The sequence below is a fragment of the Panthera leo genome, chromosome B4 (genome assembly GCF_018350215.1).
Source record: "Panthera leo isolate Ple1 chromosome B4, P.leo_Ple1_pat1.1, whole genome shotgun sequence".
In the NCBI taxonomy this organism is placed as follows: Eukaryota; Metazoa; Chordata; class Mammalia; order Carnivora; family Felidae; genus Panthera; species Panthera leo.
The window spans coordinates 48,379,270-48,406,378 of record NC_056685.1 but is presented as its reverse complement, the minus strand read 5'-3'; the positions used below and the strand labels follow the sequence as shown (position 1 = coordinate 48,406,378).

Genomic DNA, 27,109 nt, shown 5'->3' with positions numbered 1-27,109 from the left:
AAATAATTAAATAAACCTATCTCATTTAAATATAGAACTAAGTTTAGACCGCTCTGGAATTAGAATTACAGAACAATGTACATATTATAAATCTTGACAATAAAAAAATAATACAGAAGTAAAATTATAGGAGGAAAAAAGGAGAAGAGAGAGACATAATAGGACAGCTAATTTCCTCCTTTGAAATGGTAAGAAGCCAAATGATATTGAGGAAAACAAATAAGTGGCTAAATATAAACCATATAAATATATAACCATATAACAAAAAATATAAATGAAGTTATGGTTGAACACAATGCATTCAGATATCATTTTATGTCATAATTTTAACTTCAGAGGAATCTTTAAGATAAAAAAATATCTTGTGAGGTGAGTAAGCATGTGAAGTTCAGCCGTCTTTTATCATTCATTTTAAGTTCTTTATCTCCTGCTTAATTAAGTGTATTTTAACATTAAAAATAGCATTTACTTATTTGTTAAAATAGTATAAAAGAACTTAGCGTAACTATAAGGCCATTTAACATATCTCTTGCTTCATCTATGTTCTATTATGGTAACAATGATGGTCCTCTCATGAAAACAGCAGTTATTTCTGGATGGTGTGATTTTGGGGGTGATTTTCTATTCCTTTGTATTTTTTCTACCGCTTAATTAATTTACAATGAGCACGATTAGCATCTACACACACATACATACAATTCCAGTATTCGGTGTGTTTTGAGGTTATACTGACAATTCATTTACTAGTTTTAGCTCAAGCCCAAGCCAGGCTAAGGGACTTAAATATGAGAAGACCTCTCCGCAGGGGAATTTCTGCCCAGCAAACAAATATGGTGAAGCTGTACATGTGACATGTCCCCTCTGTCTTTACCCATCCATAAAGCAGGCAGCATGGTGGGGAGTCGTTCCTTTCTGCTGTTTTTGAGACAAAGGAAACACTCCCAGTCAATACAGGATACTTACAGAAGATACAGCACAATGGGGTCACGCTCCAGTATACCTACTTCATCTCTCTTGGTATATATATTACATTAAGAACTGGAAATATGGATACAGATGCTTCCCTAGTTGATAGAGGTGTGCTGGCCTAAGTGGGAAAATGGAGGGAAACAGGTTCCATAAACAAGAACTGCTTCAAAAAAGGTCTGGCTTGGGGTCTTTTCCATAACTCCAATCAGGTAAGATTGGCAAAGTGGAAATGTCCACTTAAGTCTGTATAAATAAGGAGATATCATATATATATATATAGAATATTCAGGAATATAGGATTTGAGAGGGGAAGAAGGTAACATGTTGGACCTGAACACAAATGCCATGGAATCCCACGTAATTGGTTTTCTGTAAAATTCCATATAATCTACCTGGACAATTCTTTGCCCATCCCAGACTTCCTGTATGCTGAGATAATGAAATCTCTTTCCCAGGCCTCTTTCCTAAACTTCACACCCATATATATTCAACTTCTTACTGCCTATACTGTTCCAAATTCAGTATGTAAGAAAAAAATCAAACATATCTGGTCACAACTTGTTCTTTCTTCTCATTCATTCAACAACTTGTCTTTTGAATATTCACGATGTGCCAGGCACAGTGGTAGAGGCTGGAAATGAAGACATACGTACAATATATCCCAACATCCAGGAAGTTCAGGTTTGATGGAGAAGACTGAGAAATGCAAATGAGTACAATGCAAACATGATGACAGATAAGGCTACAAGGCTCATCTTATCCAGGTGTGTGTTGTGAGGAGGAAATAGATTGGTGGTCAGGAAAGTCACAGAGGATACAACACGTGAGCTTTCTCAAAGAAAAAGCAGGAGAGCACCTGAGCAGCTTGGCAATTCCTCCCTCCACCACGGATCTAGCTTCTTCATTCAGTCTGGCCCCTGACTCTCTGTGCAGTGGCTTTCCAGGTCAGCACTGGCCCCAGAAACTGCCTCCATGGTTACACCTCTTCCATCAAGGACACACTGAAGATTGTTCACTTAGTGGTAGGTCCCTGTCTGCTCTATATTGCAGTGGTTTTCTGGAGGCCACCTGGTCTCTTAGTAAGAACACCCAGAACTTGAAGGAAAGAAATACTAGCCTAGGTGTTTCCTGCTCCTTTGATCAGAAGATTCATAGTCTTTGGGCAATCATTTAACCTCTCTGAAACCCACCTACTCATCTGTGAAAGGCTAACTATTATAATACTAGTGCTTACCTCAAGGGAGGGTATAAATATCAAATGAGACGAGAGAAAAGCGGGCCTAGCACAGCACCAATATTAATCATCTTTGTTAGGTTTTGAGGAAGATGAAGTATGACTTCTATTCAACCCCTGTAAATGCTAATCATGTAAGGAGAATGTAAAGCTTTTGGCACTTTGTCAAATATATAACTATAAATTTCAATTGGATTCGGTATTTATACCGCTCCTAGCATCTCTTAGCTTCCAATCCGGCCTGGTTTTCATTCCAGCCGTTTATTAGCCTTGGACAAGTTATTTATCCTCTTTCAATTTCCTGTTGGGTAACATGGGGATAATTAAACATACCTCAGAGGGATGTTGTGAGCACCATTTGAAGTAAGGAATGGAAGACACGACGTAGCGATGCTTTCACACGCAAAGTTGTAACCTACAGGAGAGGTCCTTCTTCGAGAACCTAGAGGCCGGGAAGGACCCCGGGAAAGGGAAGCCAGCCTGGGATGCAGCACGCAGAAGGCGGATGTGTCTCCTCTGGGCTGGGAGGCGGCGTCGCGGGAGGTACCGGCCCAGGGCCCCAGTAGGGGGCGCCGACGCGCCGCACTGCAGCATCCTGGCGGCAGAGCGGCGGCCCCGGCCGGTCTGAGCTCGCGTCCTGCCGCAGTCCCTCGGCCGCTAGTCTGGGCGAGCGCGAGCGCAGAGACCCCCACCGGCCCGTCAGCACTTGCAGCCGCCGCCGCCGCCGCCGCGGCTCCCACTGGCGATCGCAGCCGCGGGAACGCGAGCCCCAGGCTGGGCTGCGCAGCGTGGGAGGGCTTCGCGGGGACCGATTCCGAACTTGCAGGGACCGCGTCTCTCCCGGGCCTGGAGAGTGTGAACAGGTGAGTGTCACGCACGTGCCCAGGTGGCTCTTATGGAACGACTTCCTGCACACCCTTGGGACTCCCGCCCCCGCCCCCCAAGGACGCGTGGCCTCTGGATCCGTCGTCCTGGTCGCCGGGTCTTCCCGGGGCGGCTTTGGGGTTCGCTGAGAGGGGAGATGTGAGCGCCGGCGCCCAGGGCTTGACAGCGCCCTCCGAGCTGAGACTGAGAATGCCCTTTTCATTTAGGCTGCATTTGCTCTCCAGGTTGAGAGCAAGTGACCTGCAGTCCCCATGGGCTTGTTGATCGTTCTAGGATACCTGTTGCTCTGGAGCAAAGCTATACCCGAGGTTGGGGGGGGGGGGGGGTCTTGCACAATTATCCTCGTCGCTGTGGGTGCTGCGTTGCAAGATGAGGGAGAATTCCTGGTAGCGGGAGAAGGAAAACTTGATTTCAGAGCTAAAGAAGAGGATCTCATTCCTAAGACCAGAGTCCGCTTGCCTAAACAGCTGTGCTTTATTTTGATGATAGATACAGAAGTTAGAAAAACTATTACCTTATAAAGATGCTTGGTCCCCCCTACCCCACCCCATCCCCAAAGAGGAAGTAGAAGGCAAGGACCTTGATAATAATAGTCTTGGGAATGATTTATTATTAATGAAACCTTTCTTGAAATAAATAAAACCAGGTTATTGGTGATCTAAATGTCACAGGTTTGACAGACTGGAAGCTCCTGGAAGGTGGCCACTTTTGTTTGTATGTGCTTAGCATAATTGTGGAATGATCAACAAATGTATTAATAATAGCATAGGATTTGGAGGCTAGCTTCTTTTTCTTCTTTCTAAGCCTTCTTTTAGTTCCTTTATGTTTAGGGGGAAAATCACTCTACCTTTAGTCTCCTAAATATCTAGGTGTGATTTTAGCTTTAGGAGTGATAGAAACTCAGAAGTTTTTTTGTCCTAGTAAAGCACTGTCCACAGAAAAAGGAAATGGCAACTTCTAGACCCTGCCAGTATATTTCTATACAACAACATTAAGACAAACGTTTTTAGGTCCATGTCATGGAAGGTCTGGAATTATAAATTATTTTGAACATCAGAAGTTGGCAAAAGATCACTTAATACACCAATTTACACATTTGTCTTTGTTTTATATTTTTGTCAAATGTAACTTTTCACATTTTTATGTGAAAACCAAAATGTTGAAACATACATGTCAGTTTGCATCTTCTTTAAGTGATCTTCCTAAATAATAGGTTGATAGTCAGCAGCTGTATCCTTATAAGTGAAAAAAATTAACCTACACAATTTTTTGTGTGCAATTCCTATATCTCTGAGGTCATTTAGGAGTTAATGAAGTATTTGACTTATATATTTTTTAGAAATCACATTTGATGACTACTTTCATGTGATGTATAAATAAGATAGATAATTACTTAGAATTTATGTGCATGGAAATGAACAGTTTTGCATGAAATAACAAATCATTGTTTATACAGACCCTTGCTTGGTCTGTGTTTCAAAGAAATGCTTGCCATTCTTATGTAGAATTTATACAGTTATATATCTGCAGATATTATGCTTTTGTGATGCTTCTGTGATGAAGCACTGAACTTTAAACATAAGGCTTTTCCTTAATGAATGCATATAAAATGACAAATAAGGAAATTCTTTTATCTTTAGCCAAAAGTATGGGCTTAGACACATTGCAGATGTTAAAGCTTCTGGTTTTTTGTGCTGTTATTAATGATTACAGAGAAATTTTGTTTGTTATTGGGGATGAAGTAAACAATAGCTAATGTTAATGTTGACCTTTTTATCCCTCAGAGGAAGCTCTGGTCCTTTGGAAATCAGCAAATACAAACTTTGTTGGGTGCAAGGCTAGGATGCATGATGAAGAAGGCAATTACACTCTCATGCCGTCGTAGAAATACTTTTCCAGAAGGAGTTTCACTTCTTTCTTTCTCTTGAGAAGCTCTTTTGAAAAGTTGTAGATGACAAAATGCTGCCAGGAGCAGTTTACACGTTTAGGTAACCGATTTGTGTTGCAAAAATATCTTTGCAGACTGACAGAGTGGATGAAATGAATGAATCACTAACGTGATTAAGTTTAACAAGGATGAAAGTTAAGTCATGTTTAAGTTTAAGACACTGATTGCAGGAGTTCCGAATGAAGGAGTCTGCAGTTCTTGTGAAAGATGTGAATCTTGCTGACAGTGGCTGTACAACCACAGTGCCGGATACAGAATTGGGAGAATCTCAGTGAACTTTTGCGAGGTCGGCTTGTCAAGTCATGTCGCAAGTAGTGGATGGATGGAAGGCCATGTTTTTAGTGATGAAATGGCAAGTGCCAGCAAAGTGCATGTGGCGAAGAGAGAAGGCAAGAGTCAGAGAAAAAAACAAACAAGACCATGCATCTTATGAAGAACAAGGGAAGATGCCAGGTCTCATTTTCCTAGAAAATAGTCACCTAGGATGGGGCAGAGGGTCCTAATAGTTGCTGGGTTGCTTGAAAGGTTCTGAGTAAATGTAAACAAAAAGTTGACTTTCTGTCCATTGACCATCTCTGACCCCAGGTATTTGAAAGTGTTCAGTCGGACACAAGATGGTTGTCTGATCTCAAGGAAGGATTCCTGACATGGCTAGAAGATTCCTTTGGTTGACCCCAAGGCTCTTTCCAACTTTACATTTCCATGGTACCAAGAACCTAGGTGTCATTCCGAAAGCACCCATCTATATAAAATGTACTTACATTGTATATAATATCATTTCCTAAGGGTTAGGATGGTACCATAAACTAATTTACTTAAGATTGTCTTAGAAAAGGAATCAGAAGTTGAGGAATGGCATTTCTCTTTTGTGTGCCAATGGTATTGTGCCCAGAAATATATAAAAATATTAACTGGATATTATATATCAGTTCCTGGAACATGTGTATCTGTCACATGACTCAATCATGTGATCTAGTGTGAACTGAGCTAAAACTTAACCTTGAAGTGCAAATTCAATAATTACAACAGGATTGACTAATATGAATGTATATTATTCAGCCCTAAGGAAAATAAAAGAGTTCCAAATGTGATTCCCCCATTATGTGGATTGTGTCTTGGGTATTTATAGACACATGGTAAATACACGTATTCACACACATCAAGTATTTGTTATCAGTTATTGACCAAAAAACAATGCCTTCATTAAAAATGTCTCAGGTTATGCTATTGTGTCTGAAAATGTATATGTTTTAGATCCAAAGAGATCTAAATTCAGGTCTTGAATCTATCGTTTATTAGTTGACTAGTTTGCAGTCAGTTGCTATAGCCCTCTCACAGGATTGCGATGGAGATCACAATGGAAAATGCTGATAAAGTGAACGGTAGCTGGTATGTAGGAAATGCTTAATAAACACTAAGCCCTCTCTCCAGTCGCTTATGAATTCCCAAATCTCTTTTTTTCAAGGATTGCAGATTTACAATGATATGGTGAATCCAAAGGCGGGAACTGAAAAGATTTTCTCAGCTCTTTAGTTGGAACGACAGTGAGTTATCTACCAACACCCAGCATGGCTAAAAGTGCAGAGGTCAAACTGGCAATATTTGGGAGAGCAGGTGTGGGCAAGTCAGGTAAGTTTTTTGATGTGGTTGTTGCTGTGTCTATGCACGCGCACGAACGCGTGTGTCTGTGATACTGCCTCCTGAGATTGGACAGGAGGGTGGTCGGCATTTCTCGTAGTCTCATGTGTTGCTCTTTTAGGTGAAGTCTCTTTCTCTTTATCTAGAACTTTCATTTTGTGTAACAAGTTTTATGTACTTTTTTGCTTATTTATGATGAAGTAGCTCGGCTGATAATACACAAGGCAAGGGAGGTATCACAGGTCGTGGTATTCTGAGGAAAGGTATAAAACCTCCAAAGAAATCAGATTGAGGAAATGAAAAAGTACGTATTTTCTCTTCTTTCTCTGTACAAGATCGGGAGGGGCCAATTTTATATCTCATTCATCTTGATATTTGCAGCAACCAGCCCAATGTGAAGCATGTGTTGGATGCTAAACACATGCTTGTTGAATGAATATATCTTTTCAAGAAACAGAACTGCATTACTATCCGACACTTTTAAAATGGGGAAAAAGGGGCGCCTGGGTGGCTCAGTCGGTTAAGCGGCCGACTTCGGCTCAGGTTATGATCTCGCGGTCCGTGTGTTCGAGCCCTGCGTCGGGCTCTGTGCTGACAGCTCAGAGCCTGGATCCTGTTTAGGATTCTGTGTCTCCCTCTCTCTGACCCTCCCCTGTTCATGCTCTGTCTCTCCCTGTCTCAAAAATAAATAAAAAACGTTTAAAAAAAATAAATAAAATAAAATGGGGGAAAAAATTTAGAATGCATGACCTCAAGCAAGACAGCTATCACCACCAGTGCCTCTGGAGTGAATTTAAATGATCGTATTGTGGCTTACACTAGTAATTCAGAGACTTTTTTTTTTTTATTCCTTACATGAGAAAAGACTTAGACCTTTAAGATTCAGGGTGAAATGGTGGATGTGAAAAGGCATCTAATCCAATTTGAAAATGTATCTCAGATTTCATAATTAAAGAACAATGCTGAAGTAGATGTTGCTAAAATGTAAAGGCAACATGGCTTTTCAGATCATGCTGTCTTGATCTCTTACTGGAGGAAAGAACCATAATTGACTTTGCACACGGAGCTCTTGGTTTTCAGGAAATGACTCCAACAGATATCTAGTAGGAGCATATTTGTAGAGGGAGAGCCATTTGGGTTGTCCAATACAATAGGTAATCCACATAATCTTAAATAAACAAACATAAATAGCTTTTAATTCTGTGACCAGTCTCCCTTTCCTAACTGGCTCTCTGGTTTAATTTCAGCAGTAAATCTTCCCTATTCTAAGTCTTTCTCTCTCTTTCTTTTTCTTTTAATTTTTTAAGAGTGCTCTTTTCTGCCATCACCCTTTCTTCTTGCTGCTGACTTTTGCCTCTGGCAGAAACCAAGCAAAGAAAATAGATAGTTGGCAAGGCTTAAAAACTGCCAGCCTTCACAAGATTGAAGATAGTTGAACTCCTCCCCATTAATCTCCTCAGTGTTTTCCGATGGCGTGAGAACCTAATTTCCGTAGCTGGTAGAAAGCTCTGGAGAATGAGGAAGCTGTTCCAGTGAGTGGAGGATGAAGGGAAGGCAGTCTGTGGGAAGGCGAGAGCTGCCAACAATAGCTTGCCTAAGTCCTTCGTGAGTGAAGGGTCTAGGCCTGGGGCTGCCTATTTATTACTCATTCATTCAAAACTTACTAGAGGCAGTAAAAGAAGGGAAGTTTTAGAACTTTTATTTATCAAAATAAACTCCACATGGTTGGAAAAGTTAAGCAAAAAATTAAAATTTGGTTGAGAAACTAGCTTGCTGTATGTGTAGCCATCCCCTTCTCATCTATACTGTCTGAGGGCAAGCACTGGACATCTTTCTTTCTTCTTTCTTTCACCCCTCATTCATTGCTTAAAACATGGCAATCTTCCACTGCAATCATGCTTCCGAAACTGCTTTTGCTAAGGTCACCACTAATCAATAGCCACCAAATCTAATGAACATTTCCCGGTTCTGGTCTTCTTAGAACTCTTCCTGCCATTCAACACAACCACTTATTCTTTCCTAAAACTCCTTCTGTCTCAGGCTGTCGTGACCTCACACTTCTTGGGTTTCGTTCTACCTCTTCATTGTCCCTAACCAACTGCCTTCCTAGGCTGCTCTTCATCAGCCCGCCTCTCAGAAACCTCACGGTCCTGCGTCCCCACCTCTTATCTTCTTGCTCCATACATTCTCCCTAGAGGCAATTCCTCACCCGCATAGTTGAAGATAACACCTGCACACACAATCCAAATTCTGCTGACCTTGGTTTTATTTTATGTCAAGTGCAGAAGCTGGACTTGTTCACTAAGTTCCTTTCTAACTCTAAAGTCCTGTGATTCTTAATGCATGTTCTTTGAACTGGTTTCTCCATCCACCTTGTATACATTCTGCCATTTGTATTTATTTTCATGTAGGTGAAAATGAGAGTGATAGACTTACATGCCTTAAACAATTGCCCTTTTGTCTGTCATCTATACACAGTGTTTCCCTATTTCAACATTTAGACTGTTTTTCCTGGGACCTGGTAACCACACATCACATTTAAAAGGTGGTACTAATTTGACTTGTGCATGGGAGACAGTACTGAGACCTTTTCTCACAGTTCAGTGAAAACAGTTACAGAGTGCTTTGTATCCATCAACTCTGGAATCTGACTGTAGCAATGTTAAACTCACGTTTATTCTAATTTTTTGGTAACGTGAATGTCTGATGTCTCTGCCTAGTTGTTGTACCACATGGTCACTTTTCTATTATAGTCTGTATCATTCTTAGAAGTTGTTTTTTAAGTCTGTAAGATGTTATGCCTGCTAGAATGTCACAGCAGCTCTTCATTTTCTCAGATGCCTCCCCACAAATGGTCATGATCTTCCCATGGGCTCAATGATCTGTTTCTCTCCAGACACCCAGCAGGGGAAGGATTCTTAGGGGAGCCAGCTTGCGATCTTGGAAGGGTAGAAATAGAGCATCTCTGATTTGACTTGGGTCTGTGTTCATTGCATCAGAGGCTTCAAGTCTTACCTGTACTATCTACTTCTCCCCATACTCACTACCAAGTTAGAATTTGGGATAAGCAAGACATGTTGTCTACTTGCTAATCGACAAGTCAGGTTTGACTTCCAATTCTATACTTTATCATCAGGGTGAACATGGCAACTTTGGCAAGTTAAGTCCCTCAACTATAAAAAGGATATAATAGTGCCAATCTCAAAGAGTCATTGTTAGGATTGAATGAGTCATTACATGCAAATCTTTTAGAACAGCACCTGGCACATAGTAAGTGCTCCAGTATTAGCTTATAATATTATAGCTTTTCGAGGCATACTGATTTTAATTTGTTAAGTTTTCTAGAGAAAACATACTGTCGAAGATGCATTTACATTCAAGTGTGTATTTTGGTTTTCAGTAAAAGTCGGAAAGCGTATAAGACAGGAACTCTATGTTGCTACTCTGCACACCCTACACACACACACACACAAACACACACACACACACACACAACTTCTCTGTCTCTTTCTCTTTTTTTAATGTTTATTTATTCTTGAAAGAGAGGGAGAAAGCATGCAAGTGGGGGAGGGGCAGAGAGAGACAGAGGATCCAGAAGTGACTCTGTCACTAACAGCAGCAAGCGTGTTGTGGGGCTGGACTCAGGAGCCATGAGATCATGACCTGAGCTGAAGTTGGATGCTTAACCCACTGAGCCACCCGGATGCCGGTGTCTCTTTCTCTTGAATTCAAAGTCTGGCTAATGTCAGTTACAGTTTGACTACTGGTGATCATAACTCTACTTCTTGTGTCTTATATCTTGGAAGAACAGCCAAAAATATGTTTGTGTCATCAATAAATTTACACCTTAAATTTGAAAGTACTTCTGGTATGTGGTAGGCAGCTTCCTAAGCCCAGGTAATGGATAGGCCCTCTATGTTTAAAACAGAATTTGACCTTAACCAGAACTTTTTGGTTGACAGTTTGACTGTAGAAGTATTAGCACAGGCAAAATTTAGTAATTTGTTAATTACTAAGGAGAACTGATAAAACGTGAGGAATGTGTGTGTGTGTGTGTGTGTGTGTGTGTATTTTTATATACAGAGTATATACATGCTCTGGTATTGGGAGGATTCTTTTCTCTTCCGTCTGATTTCACCTTGCAGTTCTGAGAGCTTGCTTGCTGGTTCACCATGGTGAGCACTGTGGGGGATGATGCAGATGGCAGAGGGTCCTTTTCCCAGCCCATTGTATCTTCTCTTACCCCAGCAGGGTAGACATGCCCCTTCACTGGCTGAGGGTAGAGCTCTAATAACATGGCATGTGGGACATAGATTTCTTCACTTGTGTGTGTCAGCCTATAATTTGATGGGCTCCGAGTGATCAAAGCAGTAATGGCTGCCATAAAACCTAGAATGCACACCATATTTACTTAAATGCTTCCTGGATTCATATTATTCAAATTCATAGTAAGTGTGGGAGGAGCTGAGAGAAAAACAACAAAAATTTTAAATTTAGTTTCACAGTTGACATTCTCATTTTAGAATTGAAATATTGTGTGCCGTAGCTAAATATATTTCCTGAAAGGGCTAGCCTCAAATTGAGTAATGCTATCCTCTAATTCAAAAGCCACTTGGGGCACTCATCCGTGAAGGCTTAAGTTCGGAGATTCAGATTGCTGGGCTATAAATTGAGTGCTAAACACAAACGAGCTTGTGATATATTTTTCCTTGGCACAAAGAGAAGTGATCTATTTTTCCCTCTTTTTCCTTGTTTCCTTGTTCTTGTTTGCTCCTCTCTGTCTCTCAATTATAAAAAAAATTTTCGAAAAACTTTTTTCATTTTATTTTTCAGTGGGGCAAGGACAATTCTGATTTTAAATATGACTCTTCCAGAAAGTACCAAATACCGCTTTAACATAATATGTATGCTTTACGGCTGGGGTATGTTCATGAGATTTCACATGCGTTAAATGAAAACAGCAATATCAATAGCATCTTGGCTAGGTCAGTTTCCTTATGCTATAGAACCTACCTTTTGCATTTTAGAACCTTTTCTCTGTATGTAGCTATAATGCCAGTTCGTTCCCTTCATTCATACTTAATGGTGTAGTATGATGCTTTTTGAACGTTGTGCTCAAAGTACTTTTAAAAGAAGAAAGGGTGCCTGGGTGGCTGTCAGTTAAGCATCTGACTTGGGCTCAGGTCATTATCTTACACTTCGTGGATTCAAGCCTCGTATCAGGCTCTGTGCTGACAGCTCAGAGCCTGGAGCCTGCTTTGGATTTTGTGTCTCCCTCTCTCTCTGCCCTTCCCCTGCTCGTGCTCTCTCTCCGTCTCTCAAAAATGAATAAACATTTAAAAAAAATAAAAAATAAATAAAAGAGGAAGAGAAAGATCTGGGCGATTTGGAGTATGTAAGCATCTCATGACAATCATGTAATTATTTTGCGTGCTTTATAAATTACACAAAATATATGCAAAATTCAATGTTGCTCCATAATATATCCATGTTTGTTTGAATATAAAAATGATACCCCCCACCAAACAGTGACCAAAGTGGACTCCCTGGGAGGATAGAGCAAGTTGATCTGTGGCTTCAATAACACGTAAGCTCCAGGTCCAATATGAAAACCACAAGTCTAGGAAATGACCTCGGCTGTGCATGTCACATGAAAGTGAGCGACCACTGAGAATGGTCTTGTCCCACATTTTTTACTTATTTAAGTTCTCAACCAGCTCTTCAAGTTCTTGGTCACTCTTGTTTTAAAATTGTATAATCTTGATGGTAAATTTTCTTTAAAAATTTGTCTAAAGAAGAAGAGGGACAGATTATGTTTCGGGTTGGTGCAAACACAAGTGTGTGTACATGAACACTAGACACAAGGGTATATACGTGTGTGTGTGCATGTGCATACCAAAAAGCCTTTCCTAGGTGGTTCTTGAATTTGAAAGATTGCCAGAAATGAGGTCCATTGGTTCCTTGTTTAGTTGGTGGTTAGAGAAATAATTGTTTTTTATTTTATCTTATAATTTTTTTAACATGAAATTTATTGTCAAATTGGTTTCCATGCAACGCCCAGTGCTCATCCCAACAGGTGCCCTCCTCAATGTCCATCACCCACCCTCCCTTCCTTCCCACCCCTGAAATAAGTGTTTTTTAAAGGACTGGGCCCACAGGAGGAAGTTGGCATTGAGACAAGTTTGGATGAGGCTAGAAAACTAGCTGTTTTCCTGCCATGAATGTAATCATATGGTTACCTTGGCTTTCAAGCATTTATACTTCCTTTATTTGCAAAGATAGAAAAGCGAGAAGAGACAATCAGCCTAGATGAGTTGATTTTCATTTGTTTCTTCCACCCCAAGAGGAACAAAAGGGTATTTTCAAATCCCAGGTGTATACCTGTTGGATATGTGTAAAAGTCATACCTCTGTGCAAGCTGTAAGTCACGATGACCTTTATTGTACACCCAGAAAGAAAAAGCAAGGATGAGGAGTGGTGAGGGCTTAGAAAAAGAAAAGAAAAGAAAACATGAAAAGGAAAGAAAAAAATTAAAAGCAAAATCGGTTGTTAACGGGTGGGTGGCTAAACATGTTGTAGGTTGGCAATGACCAATTCTTAGACTTTTCCTAAGGAAAATATAATTAGGCAAGAAACAATACTGGCAAAACAAAACAAAATAAAAAAATCAAGACCTGGTTTTCAAAGCCAAAAGGGCATATCTCTGTCCTTTCTTTTTTCTATTGGAATATATTATTAAAATTTGGGTATCCTTTATTTTTAACTGACAGGTAATTTACTCATCAAAATAGTTTCCTGTAGTTAATTGTCAGTTGTTGTTTGGTTCCATTTTTGTTTTCTTGGCAACTGACAAGGACTAACTTTAAGGAAAGGGAGTGAAGAAAATTGTAAATCATCCATGTAATTCCCCTTTTTATTCCTGGTATTTTTCCAACTTATGGGTTTAGGGAAATCAGCCAAATTTTCAAAGTGGTACTGTCCTTGAAGCCAAAATTCCAGTGCAAACGCATCTCTGTTGCTACAGCTGCCTTTGAAAATTGATGTGGTTTCAGAAAAACAGCCATAATTTCTTCCATCCCATTAAAAATGAAAGCAGTTACATTATAGAGACAGAGCAGTCTGAAAAGGTAATTTCAGCATGGAGTAAGCAAATACGTAAAGCTCCTGTATATACATATGAGAGAGAGGTTGTTACATAGATCACCCAACTTCTTGGTGCACAGCCAAGTCTAGAGTCCCTAGTTTATGACTCTTGCAAGTTTGCAAATAAATGTGTTCATTTGGTATCACACCATTCTTTTCCACATTCTTTGGAACACCTTATGTTCGGAAATGAGATGATTGTTAGGATTTTATGAAATGAACCTTGTTAAAACCTGGTGAATTTTGTGTTTATAAGAAACTTTCAGTTATCAATAAATAACCAGTGCATAGCAAAGCCTTCTGGGACTCCTGGGTGTGTTACCAATCAGTATGGCCACCTGTAAGATTCTTAACAATCGTATATGTAAGAAAGTTCCTCTGTAATATAGTATTTCGTTTCTTATAGCATTGGATCAAGTGTAAGAAAACTGATGAGTCATCCTCTGCTAAAGAATAAATTTCTCATTGTTATCAAAAGAATATTTTACACTATGTCCTGTCAATATGATCTAATTATTTTTATTTTTTTTTAATTTTTTTTTAACGTTTATTTATTTTTGAGACAGAGAGAGACAGAGCATGAACAGGGGAGGGGCAGAGAGAGAGGGAGACACAGAATCTGAAATGGGCACCAGGCTCTGAGCTGTCAGCACAGAACCCGACGCGGGGCTCGAACTTACAGACCGTGATATCATGACCTGAGCCGAAGTCGGACGCTTAACGGACTGAGCCACCCAGGCACCCCTGATCTAATTATTTTTAAAAAGGCACTCAAACTCTACTGACTGAAAGGATTGGGTTTAAACTTCAGCTTCATCCTGCTCATGTCTTTTATTATTCATCTGTCAAATGAAATATACATTTGCTTGCTTATTGATTGATTGATATAACAAGGCAGGTAGGATAGGCTTTGAAGGTACTTTGAAAAATCACAAGTGTGATCTGAATTTGGTCTTAATCCAATGATGCTCTTGTTATCAAAGTCCATGCAGTTCTTCCTCTATGATCCTTAACATTTCTGTTTGGACAAGCAGTATGGTGAATTCTCTAGCTGTCCATTGCTGGAGGCCATACGAACATGCTCCATTCAGCAGTTGACTGTTAATGTTTCTCCACCAACTACATAACATTACAGACTATTCAGATGTAGCAGTTTCTATGCCTTAAGTAACTTGCCCTTTCAAATATGTGAAATGAGTAAGTACTGAGTTGAGATTTTTTAAAGATTGGTATGTAAGAAGTCAAGATGGGAGGAGAGCTTAAGAAAATAATTCAGACTTATGCCTTATTGGAGAAGGAAGCATAACATGTTATAGAATTTTTTTTGATGATTGAATCTTATCCTTATTAAAGGATAAAAGTTTAAATATTTTGGTAGAAAGGTTTCTCAAATAATATATAAATATATGTATCTCCATATTTCCTTTTAATCTTAAAGTATATTTTTACTCATTCATTCAGTCATTCATCCAGCAAACATCTGTTGAGTCAACTTTGTGTTCTAGAGTATTTGTACATGGTATAGGATACATCTACATTCCCAAAAGGGAGAACAGTAGATATATCTGCTCATCATTATATCCCTAGACCCTCACACAGTATTTGACACAGACTGGATCCTCAATAAAATGAACAAATTGAGTTAGACTACGTGTTCTATACATGGTTTATAATTTTACTGAAAGGCATATGTTTTAATGGTCTCCTTGTTATAACCAAAGTAGTTTCTTCACCTGCACTTGAAAATCTCCAGTGATAGGAACTCAGTATGATTGGACGTAGACTATTTTTCCCTTGGACAGCTGTCAGTCAGTGTTCCAGAGAAACAGAACCAATAGGACAAGAGCATACACATACACCCATACACCATTTATGTATGTATGTATGTATGTATGTATGTATGTATGTTGGCAAGACTGAAATCTGTAGAGCAAGCTAGCAGGCTGGAAACTCAGGCAGGAGTTAATGTTGCAGTCTTGTGGCAGAATTTCTTTCACCCTGGAAGCCTTGGTTTTTGCACTAATGGCCTTCCAGTAATTGAATGAGGCCCACCCACGTTATTAAAGCTAATCTCCTTAAGGTCAACTGACTGTAGATGTTAACCACATCTACGAAATACCTTCACAGTTACTCCTAAGGTAATGTTTGATTAAATAACTGGGCACTGCTTTGGGCCAGCCAAATTGGCACATGAAACTATCACAACAGCTCTTCCTGTTTGTTACTTTACCTTTGGAGCCAAAAGGGGTTCATTAGCTTCTACTTGTTGACTTTAAGCTTACTCTCAGAGTGACAGGAGACATTTTAAATCCCTCTTCCATCTGACAGCCCTTAACACATTTGCAGATAACTAGCATGCCTGGACCCATGCTGGCTTTTCTCTTCCACAGTCTGGTTCCTCTTAGTTCCTTCATTTGCCCTACAGAGTGTGGCTTCTAATCCCAGCACCATACCGGCGGTTCCACTTGATCTGTGCACTCCAGAAAGTGTGGGGGCTGGAAGCGAATGCAGACATGTCAGATGTGGGACCTCCAGGCCAGATCAGAGTAGGACTGTGAATCTGTGACTGCCTACCCTGCTTTTGCTAAGACATCCTAGGTCATTTGTTGCTTTCCGCGTGACAGTGGATGTAGTGTTGGCTCATGGGGACATTACTGCAAATGAAGTTGTCTTTTTAAAAAATATGTGCTGTTGCTGAGTGAAATCTTCCCAAACCTATAGTTTGCGTATGGTTAACCCAGGTGTAGAAGTTTATTTTCATCCTCTTAAATATGGTTTTGTTAGATTTAATCTATTCTGGCCTGTCGGGAGAATTTGAGTCTAGTATATGTATCATTCTTCTCTATTTTCTGTCATCTAGAAATATGTTGGTCTTGGAACATTATGGGCCCTTGCTGCTCTGCTTGAATCATAGAATTTTCCACTTTGGTATTATTTAGCTCATTGAAATGATTGAGAATCCCAGGGAGTTCTTTGGATAATTTACAGCCAGTAAAGAAAAACAAAGATATGGGGACATTACCAGCATATCACATTATTTCCATGTTCATTAAATGAATTCTGTTAAGATTTGCCTTAAAAAGGGTGATCTGGGAGGAAGTCTTACAGTGATGATCCCTCATTTAGTATTTTGTTTAGCATTTCTTATTTCTGTCTCACATTCTTAAGATTCAAGGTACATAGCTCTATAAAGTGCATACCAGTGATCAATTTTTATTGGTCCAGATATCTATTCGATACAGAAAGTTGTTTTTCAGAGACCCATCCAGGATCTGTATGTACATTTCTGTACTGAAGTGGCTGAATTTATGTGCTTCGGGACTGCTGCTGCAAATCACAACTGAGTTTGGGAAGAGATTTTCTTCACTGGATTATACCAGTAGATATCAAACTTTAGCCTACCCCAGAATCACAGGGAGAGCTTGTTAACACACATGTTTCAGGACCCCATCCTCACAGGTTCTGGTTCAGTGGTCTGTAGTAGAGCCAGAGAATTTGTATTTCTGATTTCTAACACGTTCCCACATGATGCTAATGATGCTGGTCTGGGGACCACATTTTGGGAACCATTGTATTAAGTTTGCTAAGGACTTAATTTCCATTTGAAATAGGTGCTTTCAGCTTTGCAAATGCACATAGCTCTTCTCCAACAGCCTGTAAGAAACACTGAGTGTCAGGCATTGTGATGAGTACTGGTGATACAATGGTAAATAAGACAGATGGGCTGTCTGCCCTCATGAGGCTAACATCTATATTGGAGTGGATTAAGTGAGCCAAAAATACTCTATGGGGCAGAGCAAATGTGAGGTTTTTCTGAGGTTCCTTACAATTCAAATTTTTCACTCCCATGGTCTGGTAACTTTTGTTAAAAAAAAAATGTATGTCTTAACAACTGCAACATGCTGGGCTTTGGTTTTAAGATGAGATGTTTGGCAATGGTAGGTGTGGATTGAGCTAAATAAACTGCAGTGTTAAGTGTCTGAGAATTAAACGTTTAACCTAAGACCATGGTACCAAATTTTCTACTGAGAGAAACTAAGCAGACCACATAGGAATTGAACCCATAACTTTGAACTTTTAATTAACACCAAGCTCCACTTTATCAAGTTAAGGCTAATATAGAACCAAATTAAAGAAAGGAAGTTGTTCTTTTGGAACAATGATTTGGAAAAATGATTTTAAATTGCTCTTTTGTGTTGTCATATATAAAACTTATGCATGGTGTGTAGACAGAACTGTAGTATTGAGAAAAGTTCATAAGTTTCCACTGTTGGGGGGTAAAAAGATATCTTTTTCTCAATGATGCATTTCCTGGTTTTAAAAATACATGAAAAAGGTCTCTTTTGTTTTATGTGACTGGGCAGTAATTTAAGAGGCGAGGCCAAAAATTTAAAAAGCAAGAATAAAAAATTGTGAATATTTATTTGTCTGAAAAGTATTTGACTTTTTTGTGCATTAAGAATCCCATAAATTACAACTAAATCTAACAACTGAGCCAGCTTCCTAGTCATTTGGCAACACTTGTTGACTTAGAGGTTTTAAAGGAAGACTCAACCACGCATGGTAGTATGAGTAATGGTTATCTGTTCCAATGTCTGGGACATTTTTCCATTCAAGATATTTTATATCTTGAATTTATTTTTCTACACTGTCCCAAAAGAGGTGAAATCAGGAGCATAGCAACCATGAGTCTGAATATCCTTGAGTCTTCCAATTTAACCCATGATTTCTTATGTCTCTCATTTACCAATTTACAAATGTTTATGACATTACTGTTATGTTCCCAACTCTTCTACTGTCTCTATTCTCCCATCAATAATGTCAATATTTGTGGGGGAAGTCCAGAGAACTATATTATTGGCCTTTTTTTAAGGGACCTTGGTGTTTTGTTGGACATTTATGACTTACAATTAGAAATCACCTAGTGATAGTTTATGTTCCAGCAGGATGATTGATTTTTACAAATTTGTATCTTGAAATATTTTTTAAAAAATTGCCAGAGTTACCAAACAGTACAGAGAGTCCTTGTGTACTCATCACCTAGCTTTTCCCAGTGATAACATTTTACATAACCACAATACATTGTCAAAACCAAGAAATTAACATGGACACAATATCAGTTGCATGGCATGGATACAACTAGGTTATAGATCTTAAAATGATTGATATTTGACTCAATTCAGGCTCAGGACCCATTTGGAAAGACAATTGGGAAGGATATCGAAGGAGAGCCTTTGAGAAAGGACAGAGCTCTTCATGAGTTTTCAAAAGGTGAAATCTGATAAATTACTTATTATCAGAAATGTATACATTGAATATGTACAATTTAGCAAGTAGGTCATACATAAGATGTTCTAGCAGTTTAGTTTAGGCCATAAATGCTGTAGGAATTGAGGAGAGTAAGAGAAATCAGTGGGAAATACTTGGGGAGACCTTGAGGGAGGCAGTGACACTAAAATCCTGTCAGTTCAGTGGGATTTTTATGGTGAGGAACGGAACAACTTCCCTCTTGTTTCTTATCTTTCAAAATTATGATGTTTTCCTCATACCAGTTCACATATGTCATCAATGTTGGGGAAAGGACAACAAAGTGAAAAAAGAGAGATAGGAACTGAATGAAAGCTGGGAAGGGAGAAGAGCTTTCGAAATCTTGCTGATTCCGTCCCAGGAAAGGTCCTTTTAAAGGTGCCTGGAACTAGCTCAGCAGTCCTCATTTCCCTTTAGCGCCAGGAACACAGGCTTGGAGCCCAAAAGATCATTTACTAACTGTATGTAGGGTTGGCTTCTTAACTTTGGAGAGCCCCAGTTTCCTCTTCAGTGAAATGCAAATGATAATAACCATCTTATCTGAAAGCTGTTGTGCACCAAAAACAAATGAGATGTAATTGTTGTGCCCAGAATTCGTGATCCCCAAAGACCACCAGGGAGCCGAGTCTGATGCAAAAGCAAAAAAGCCTTTATTCGAGCTAGCTCGAGCTCAATCCCCTACCTGCATAGACGCAGCGGTGAGATACCGGGGAGAGAGAGCGAGTTTCAAAAGGACAAAGGTTTTATTGGGGCCTAGGGGCAGTTGGTGAGGTAATGGCTGTGGTGGCCTCAGCCGTTTTGCTGGGGAAGGGTCCGAGTCCTGTTAGGCGGGGTCAAGGTGAAGGACACAGAACAAGATGGAGTCGGCCGGCGTAGCCCCGCCCTTTCAATAATAATAGTCAGCAATCCTAGTAACTAGCTAATGCTTCTAGCGTTGATTATAGGCCAACCACTGTTACAGGACACAACACACTCGAACCCAAATAATTATCACAGCACCTCGATAAATTTGGCCCAATTATTATCCCTTCTTTACAGACAGGGAGTTTGAGTTCCCAAAGAGGAAGTAACTTGCACAGGGTCCTACAGTTAGTGACTGGATTCCGGCAGAGCTAGGATTCAAACCCAGCAGTTGGCCTCCACTGTCTGTCCTTCTATCCACAGTACTCTGAAAATTTTTAACAAAACACCAGGCACAAGGCTAGAAATACTCCACAAGTGTTATCTTCCTCTCTCTCCCCTTGTCTTCTCTTCCTCATTACTTAGGAATACTCATTTGGTTTAATCAGTATCTATGAAAAGTACTTTACTTCACTAGATCCATTACTAGAGAAAAATGAGGAACCAGGAGAGAGAAGATGGTGATTAACTAAGAGATCTTATAGCCTTATATTATATTTTTATTCAGTTGGACTTTAAAAATAATATTTCTATCCCAAACTCTGCCTATGATTTCATGCTAAAACCTCTTATTTGGCTTTTGAGGCCCCACAGTATGTGAAGGAGGTGTTAAGGGAGGAAGATGGAAAGTATAAAGAAAGACGGATGAGCCTAACATTGAATATGTGAAAAATGTGAAGTGTGTTAAATATCCTCAGTGGGAAGGGAGGATACATTAATAATTTGACCTGGAAGAGCCCCAGAAGCAAAACTCAGAAGCTATTTAAAAACGTGAAAGTCCTAGCATGTCAAAATTAAGGAAAATATATAGTCAACTCAAAGTTTTTAAATGATGTTATGTGTTAAAAATACTGGATTGCAGAGATTTTCTTCATTATTTATCACAATAGGAGAGTGGTTTTTTTCTTCTTCACTGAAATACAAGATGTTCTTGTGAACCAAATAGCTGGAAGAATCAGGCTCCTACACAGGGCAAAATGCCAAGAGGCTTCGAACATTTTTATGAGGGCAGATCGGGTAGGATTGGATCCCATCAGATAACTCGAGATCCTTTATCTAGATTGTGAATAATTCATGATTAATTATTGCTGAGATGTCTAAGTTAATAAATATTGTTCAAGTCTGTGACACTGCTTATAAATTCAAGGAACCACTATCATTTATTGTTGCCAATTATTTTTGATCCCATAATTAATTATTCAAAACTACATTATGGTGGTGCTATTTTGGATGAATAATTGGCATAAACAGCTGTGATGTCAAAATGGAAATTTTACATATAGTTTTTTCAGGTAATTGTTTCAGATTCAGTAAAAAGGAGGTTTTGTTCAGTACAAATTAAGAAATTCTCAAACCAGCCATCATGAGAAAACATGAGCTTTTGTAAATATGTTTTATTTAAGGTATCATGAAGCAAGAGTTTTTAAAATTATCTTTTATTTATGCAATATTGCATTGCCATAGTTAGTAAGTAAACACTTCTATCTTGTTTGATCCCCTACAGAATATTCAATATAGACTCCCAAATTCCTTACTCTGTCTGCTCAGTCAAGTTTATTGTAAGTCCTATGCATGTTGTGTAGAGTTCTGATACAATATACAGTATTAATATGTTTATATATAACATGTGATGGTTTGAATGACCCAAAATTTACTGTGATTTTATGACAGTGACAGGGTTGTGTTTTACTGAGGAACAAATGCAAAAATAAAGAAATAAATTTCCAAGAACTATCAAGTTTATTTTAATCTTAGAGTGCTTTTTCTATAAAGATGTATTGATAAAGGTGGAAACAAAACTGAATTTGTCAAACAAAGTTGAATTTGTCAAACTGAACTTTAAAGATACTGGACTAGCCATTCAGTTAAATTAGATAATTTTCAAATTTCCACTGTTATTTGATGAATGTGCATATGAGCATGTATGTATATGTGTACGTGTGTGTGTTCACTAAGAGTATTACTCCAAAAAACTCAAAACCTAAACCCTCTATGAACATTAGTGTTTTCTAGGTTTGAAACGTATGGAAAATGTTGAGATGCTAATGTGCTTAATATTTAGTTTCTACTTAGTCTCGTGTAGCTTTTTCCTCCATATGTGGCAAACGCTAGTCTAGAATATGGCAATATGAGAAAAACATGGACTCTCTCTACTCTAGGAAAGAGAGCTGCAGACAGAATAGAAAGATAGAAATGGAACACAGTTGACATATTGGGGCATACAGAAACAACACCAAACAAAGAACCCACTCATGGTCCTTTCAGTAAAAATTCATCAGGATGCCATCACCAAATGGAAACATTAGATAAAATATATTAACTATACAAACAGTAACAACTCTGTTATTTTAAAACATTTATTTGCATTGGAAAAAGACTACCACATATTGCCACCCAGAGCCTCACCTGTAGCTGGTTTGTATGAGGTAGTTAATGAGATTTGAGACTTTGGAACTGGTGAGATTAACATGAGATTTGGGACCATGAAGAGATACTGTAATGGACTGAGAATATTGAGGACCTTAGGATGGAGTGGATATATTTGCATATGGGACTCCCCTAGGGGGCTGAGAGAGGAATGCAGTGGCAGAATACTGACCCCCAAAGATGCCCATGCCCTAATCTCAAGAAGCTGTGAATATATTACTTTACATGGCAGAGGGGACATTGCAGATATGATTGAGATTATGAACCTTGACATGAGGAGATTGTTCTAGATTGTCCAAGTGAGCCCAGCCTAATCACATGATTCGTAAAAATTGAAGAACCTTTCCAGGCTGAGGTCAGAGGCTGAGGCCGGTGGAGATGTGACTAAGAAGGAATGGTCACAGAGGTGTAATGGTGCTGGCTTTGAGAACAGAGAAAGGGGACCATTGGCTAAAAAATGTGGGTCAACTCTGGAAACTGGAAAGGTGGGGAAATGGATTCTCTCTTAGAGCCTCCAGAGACACCCTGATGATGGTGTCAAACTTCTAACCTACAGAAGTGCAAGACAGTAAATTTGTGTTGTTGAGCACTAAATGTGTGATAATTTGGATTCTTAAGCATGAAAATCGAGGCTCCTAGAAGCTATGGCTGCATACAGTGAGAGACCACTCTTCTACACAGAAGAAGTTCTCTGAGTCTGTGTCTACATTTTCCCCCTTACCCTGAAATTCAAAATAGGCTGTGAAAACTCAAGAATGGAGTCCAAATAAGACTTGGGGGAGACCAAATGGGTGGAGATGACCAAAATCCTGAAGAACCAAAGCTAGTCAGTTTCCAGGTTCAGGGGATCATGTTGAATGATCATTTGAGCGAGGCATGGCCTGAGTGGGCTTGAGTCTTGCACCCCTCTTTGGAAAGAATGGGGGTGCCTTTGAGAACTATACATGTAGGAGAGGAACTACATGTAGTTCAATCATTGAATCCATGTGGATCTATCAATGGAAGCATCCTTACAAAGGGAGAAGATAGTATAATGTAGAGCAAAGAAAACAGAGCCAGAGGCTGTGAACTAAAGAGAACTGGGACACCACATATGGAGACCCAGGCCAAGTGATATCCTCTTAGACAAGGCAGTTTGGGATCTTTAGGCATCTTTGTTTTCTAGGGGCCCTAGATGGCCTGGTCATTCTGAGGGCAGACACCTAAAGGAAGCAAAGCTGGGAACACAGGATAAAAACCAGTCTCCTTGATAAAGGTTGCTCAGCACTTGAGTTGGGCTAGATCATGCCCTGGGTAACAGGGCTTTCTCTCTGCATTGCCCACCCCCACATGCACACATGCTGAAGACAGATGGACTGCAGTGTGCCTCAGTCTGTATAGTCAGGAATTTATAAGGTGCAGGGCTCACATTCCTCAGATGACTTAAATTAGCTTTATGAGAACATTCTGTTGTCTAGCTTTGAGGGCCCATAAACGGTAAATAGTAAAATTAGCTTACTTCATACAACACCAGGCATTTTACGAAGTACTTTATTTATATCTCATTTAATAACTCACCATAACACGATTTAAGTCTTGTTCTAAGCCCTGCCTTCCTGATGAGGAAATCGAGGCTCTGAGAGGTTTAACAACTTGCCCAAGGTGTAGATGTAGTGAATCTCAGAGGCAGGACTGAAACCCAGGTGTGCTGACCTCAAATGCTAGCTGTTTTCTGTTCTGGGCCTGCTCAGACTGTGCTCGTCAAGAATAGTTCTGTTTCAGCAATCTAGTAGTATCGGTCATAGAATGCAAATATCTCCCCACTGGTTCACATTTAACTCTTGGTGATTATGAACTTCTCATGGGTCTCCAATAGAGGCTGCATTTTATGATACCTTGCTAATAACTGTAATAATTTTACAGCCCAGTAGCCAGACTTCTTGGATGCAAACCCTGGCTGCACTGCTTCCTGGCTGCACTGGAAGGTGAGCTACAGAATGCAGGCATTTTGGCATGTTGTGATCAGCGCAAGAGCCCCAGCACCCAGTTTCATACACTGGAGGTGCTCAGTAAATATTTGCAGAATGAAAGACTGCTTAGTTGCCATTGCACGTATTAGGCGAACGTGATAACTGCTACACTGTGGACTTGCTGTCCATTGCATGTATTAAGGGGAATAATCTGTGAACATTCTTAGATCGGTGCCTGACAACTATTAAATGCTCAGTCAGTGTTAGCAGTTGTTATTGTACATGAGGCTGAAACCCTTGATCTGTGATAGGACACGCTGGTGGTCCCTTAAGGTGCCACTGATGAAGAGGTTTGGCTATTTTATGACTGGAACCTTTCTCCCTTGTCCCTGGCCTTTCTGTCACTTCTCATTCTCTCCTATGACTATTTTGTTTCAGTGGCAGCAATTAAGGCTTACACAGTATTTACAAATTGTGCTATGAGCGCGAAGAATAGCCTTTCCTGTCTAGCACAAAGGTGTAGAAAATACCTTTCAGTATTGGAGAATCACAACTTCTGAAGGTTTTTAAAAACTATTTTAGTGTAAACCAAATATTCACCAATCACCAAAAGCTTTCCCTGCACTCATGTGTTTCCTCGAGTTGGCTCAGCACATTTTGGGTGCGAGGTCCACAGTCTGGAAAAAGAGGAGACCTGATTGACCTTTACACCAGGGCTTAAAACCCGAGTACAGTCACTCATATGAAGCCCAAGCTTGGAGGTTTCAGGTGTTTGAGAAATACTTCCTCAGGGGAAAAGAACAATTAAGACAAGGTATCATTTTCTAGCACGACTCTGCCAGCTTGGTAGGAAGCTGATAATGTTAATTATCTTCACCCAGGAAGCCAGGATCACCTCTTCAGTCAGGAAAGTTGTGCCTGGGTAGAACAAAATGTTTTTCTCTTTCCCATAAATAAACAAAAGCTCTGCGTCCACATCATTTCACCGGGATGGCTGGTGTGCCCATCCCACAGATCTCTACCTGGGCTGCTTTCTAACTGGACTTAGGACGAAACCTTTTCAACAAATTGTTGACTAGAGAGGGCTCACTCATGTAAATTATGGAGCCATTTTTTGCCCAGATTTTAAATGTCCTGAAAGGTGGAGACATCAATGGCTCATATTCCTCAGGTAGTCACAGGTCACACACTCAGCTTTGAGAGTATTGCTCTGGGTGAAGCGTTCATGTGGCCCATTCAGCATTCTGGGTAGACAGCTATGTCCCTTCCACATGCCTGTCCATTCAGCTTGTAAGTATCTCAAGATACATAAAACACAAATCCATCTGATGGAGTGGCTCTCCACCTTCCGTTGTTCATAAATCCAATTTAAGTATGATTTGGGGACAGGAGCACAGGATGGTAACCAAAGCTACAAGCCTTCTGGGGAGGAGAATGGCATGTTAATAATGTATTTATCATCTATGATGCAACTTCTCTAGGTATCTGCTTGCCTCAGTTTGGTGCCATATGGCAGCCAACACCGATTTCCTCCCACCTTCCTGAACTGATTTTCTTTTGACCTCAGTTCAATTTGAGACAGATTAATGCTGATGGACTTGAGTAATAAACTAAACCAGCTGGTTTAAAAACAAAAAACAAAAAACAGTCAACCTTGTTGTGCATTAAGAAAGTAAGTGAAGATTTTCCAGGAATGGTTTCAGAACCAGGAGACACAATCATCTTTGGAGCAGGATTTTCCAGGAATGGTTTCAGAACCAGCAGACACAATCATCTTTGGAGCAGGGTGAAGGCCACCTACTTAGCAGGAAGAAAATGAGTGGGCAGAAGAGACTGCAAGGGTAATAATGACCTGTCTCTGATGATCCATCTCTTCATTTCCTAATTAGGCACCCTGGCATTTGGGGCAGTGCCACTTGTGTGTAAGGTGGGAAAGAGAGGTGAGGTGGTCTTACAGAGTTTGCCCCTCATTCCATACCTGCCTCGTTAGGCTAATCCCCAGCCATATTGGACCTGACCCATACCGACACTCCTGAAGGTAGTGTGGGAATCTCTTCAGTTTTGCCACCACCTCCCGGTGGCCAATTAGAATCTTTCCATTTCAGCAGTTGTCTGTTGATTAGCAATGACTATAATGATGGTCAAAAGGGCTTAACTCAAGTCAGTTTGCAAGCATCAATTTGATAAGCTGTAACTTTCTGGGTGGTACCTTAAACCTTTGCACATTGGAAGATAATACAGGAAGATATTTAAGAAAAAAAAACAAAAAAGCTCTCGATTTCTGATGCATGTGAAAGGGGTGAATCCTTGACATAAGTTACCACATGCCATCTGACAACCCGGAAACTGGTCTTGCGGAGATAGTGGATATCGAGATGGTTGCGGAAATTGTGCGTGGAGAACCTGACACCACCCGTAAGATTTTCTTTGTGGGTTTCATCAAGTTCTCAGTGGTCAGACAATTAACCCAGTATCCTGCAGCAACCAGAGGGTGAAGTATGGACACAGCAAGAGGTCCTGGTGTTGTCAACAAAATTGCTTTTAACCAATAAAGCAAAATAGAACTCCTTTCTTGGCAGCTGTGAACTGGACATCATGTTAAGCATTCTTGGAAGAGATGGGCTCCAGGCTTTTAAACAACACCAAGACTGTATATATAGTACACGAATCTGAGATAATGGAATGCTAGTAAAAGAGCGAAGCATTCCT

The 27,109-nt window shown here is 39.9% G+C and overlaps 1 protein-coding gene across 1 annotated transcript in view; it reads left to right on the top strand.

The window, feature by feature from the left end:
• Nucleotides 1-2,827: 2,827 nt before the first annotated feature.
• RERG (RAS like estrogen regulated growth inhibitor) overlaps nucleotides 2,828-27,109 on the top strand; it is a 116,848-nt gene continuing 92,566 nt past the window's right edge. Inside the window, exons 1-2 of the mRNA XM_042945898.1 lie at nucleotides 2,828-3,066; nucleotides 6,502-6,665. Of these exons, the coding sequence (XP_042801832.1) occupies nucleotides 6,605-6,665 (61 nt within the window). The 5' untranslated portion in view covers nucleotides 2,828-3,066; nucleotides 6,502-6,604. The remainder of the gene's footprint in view (nucleotides 3,067-6,501; nucleotides 6,666-27,109) is intronic.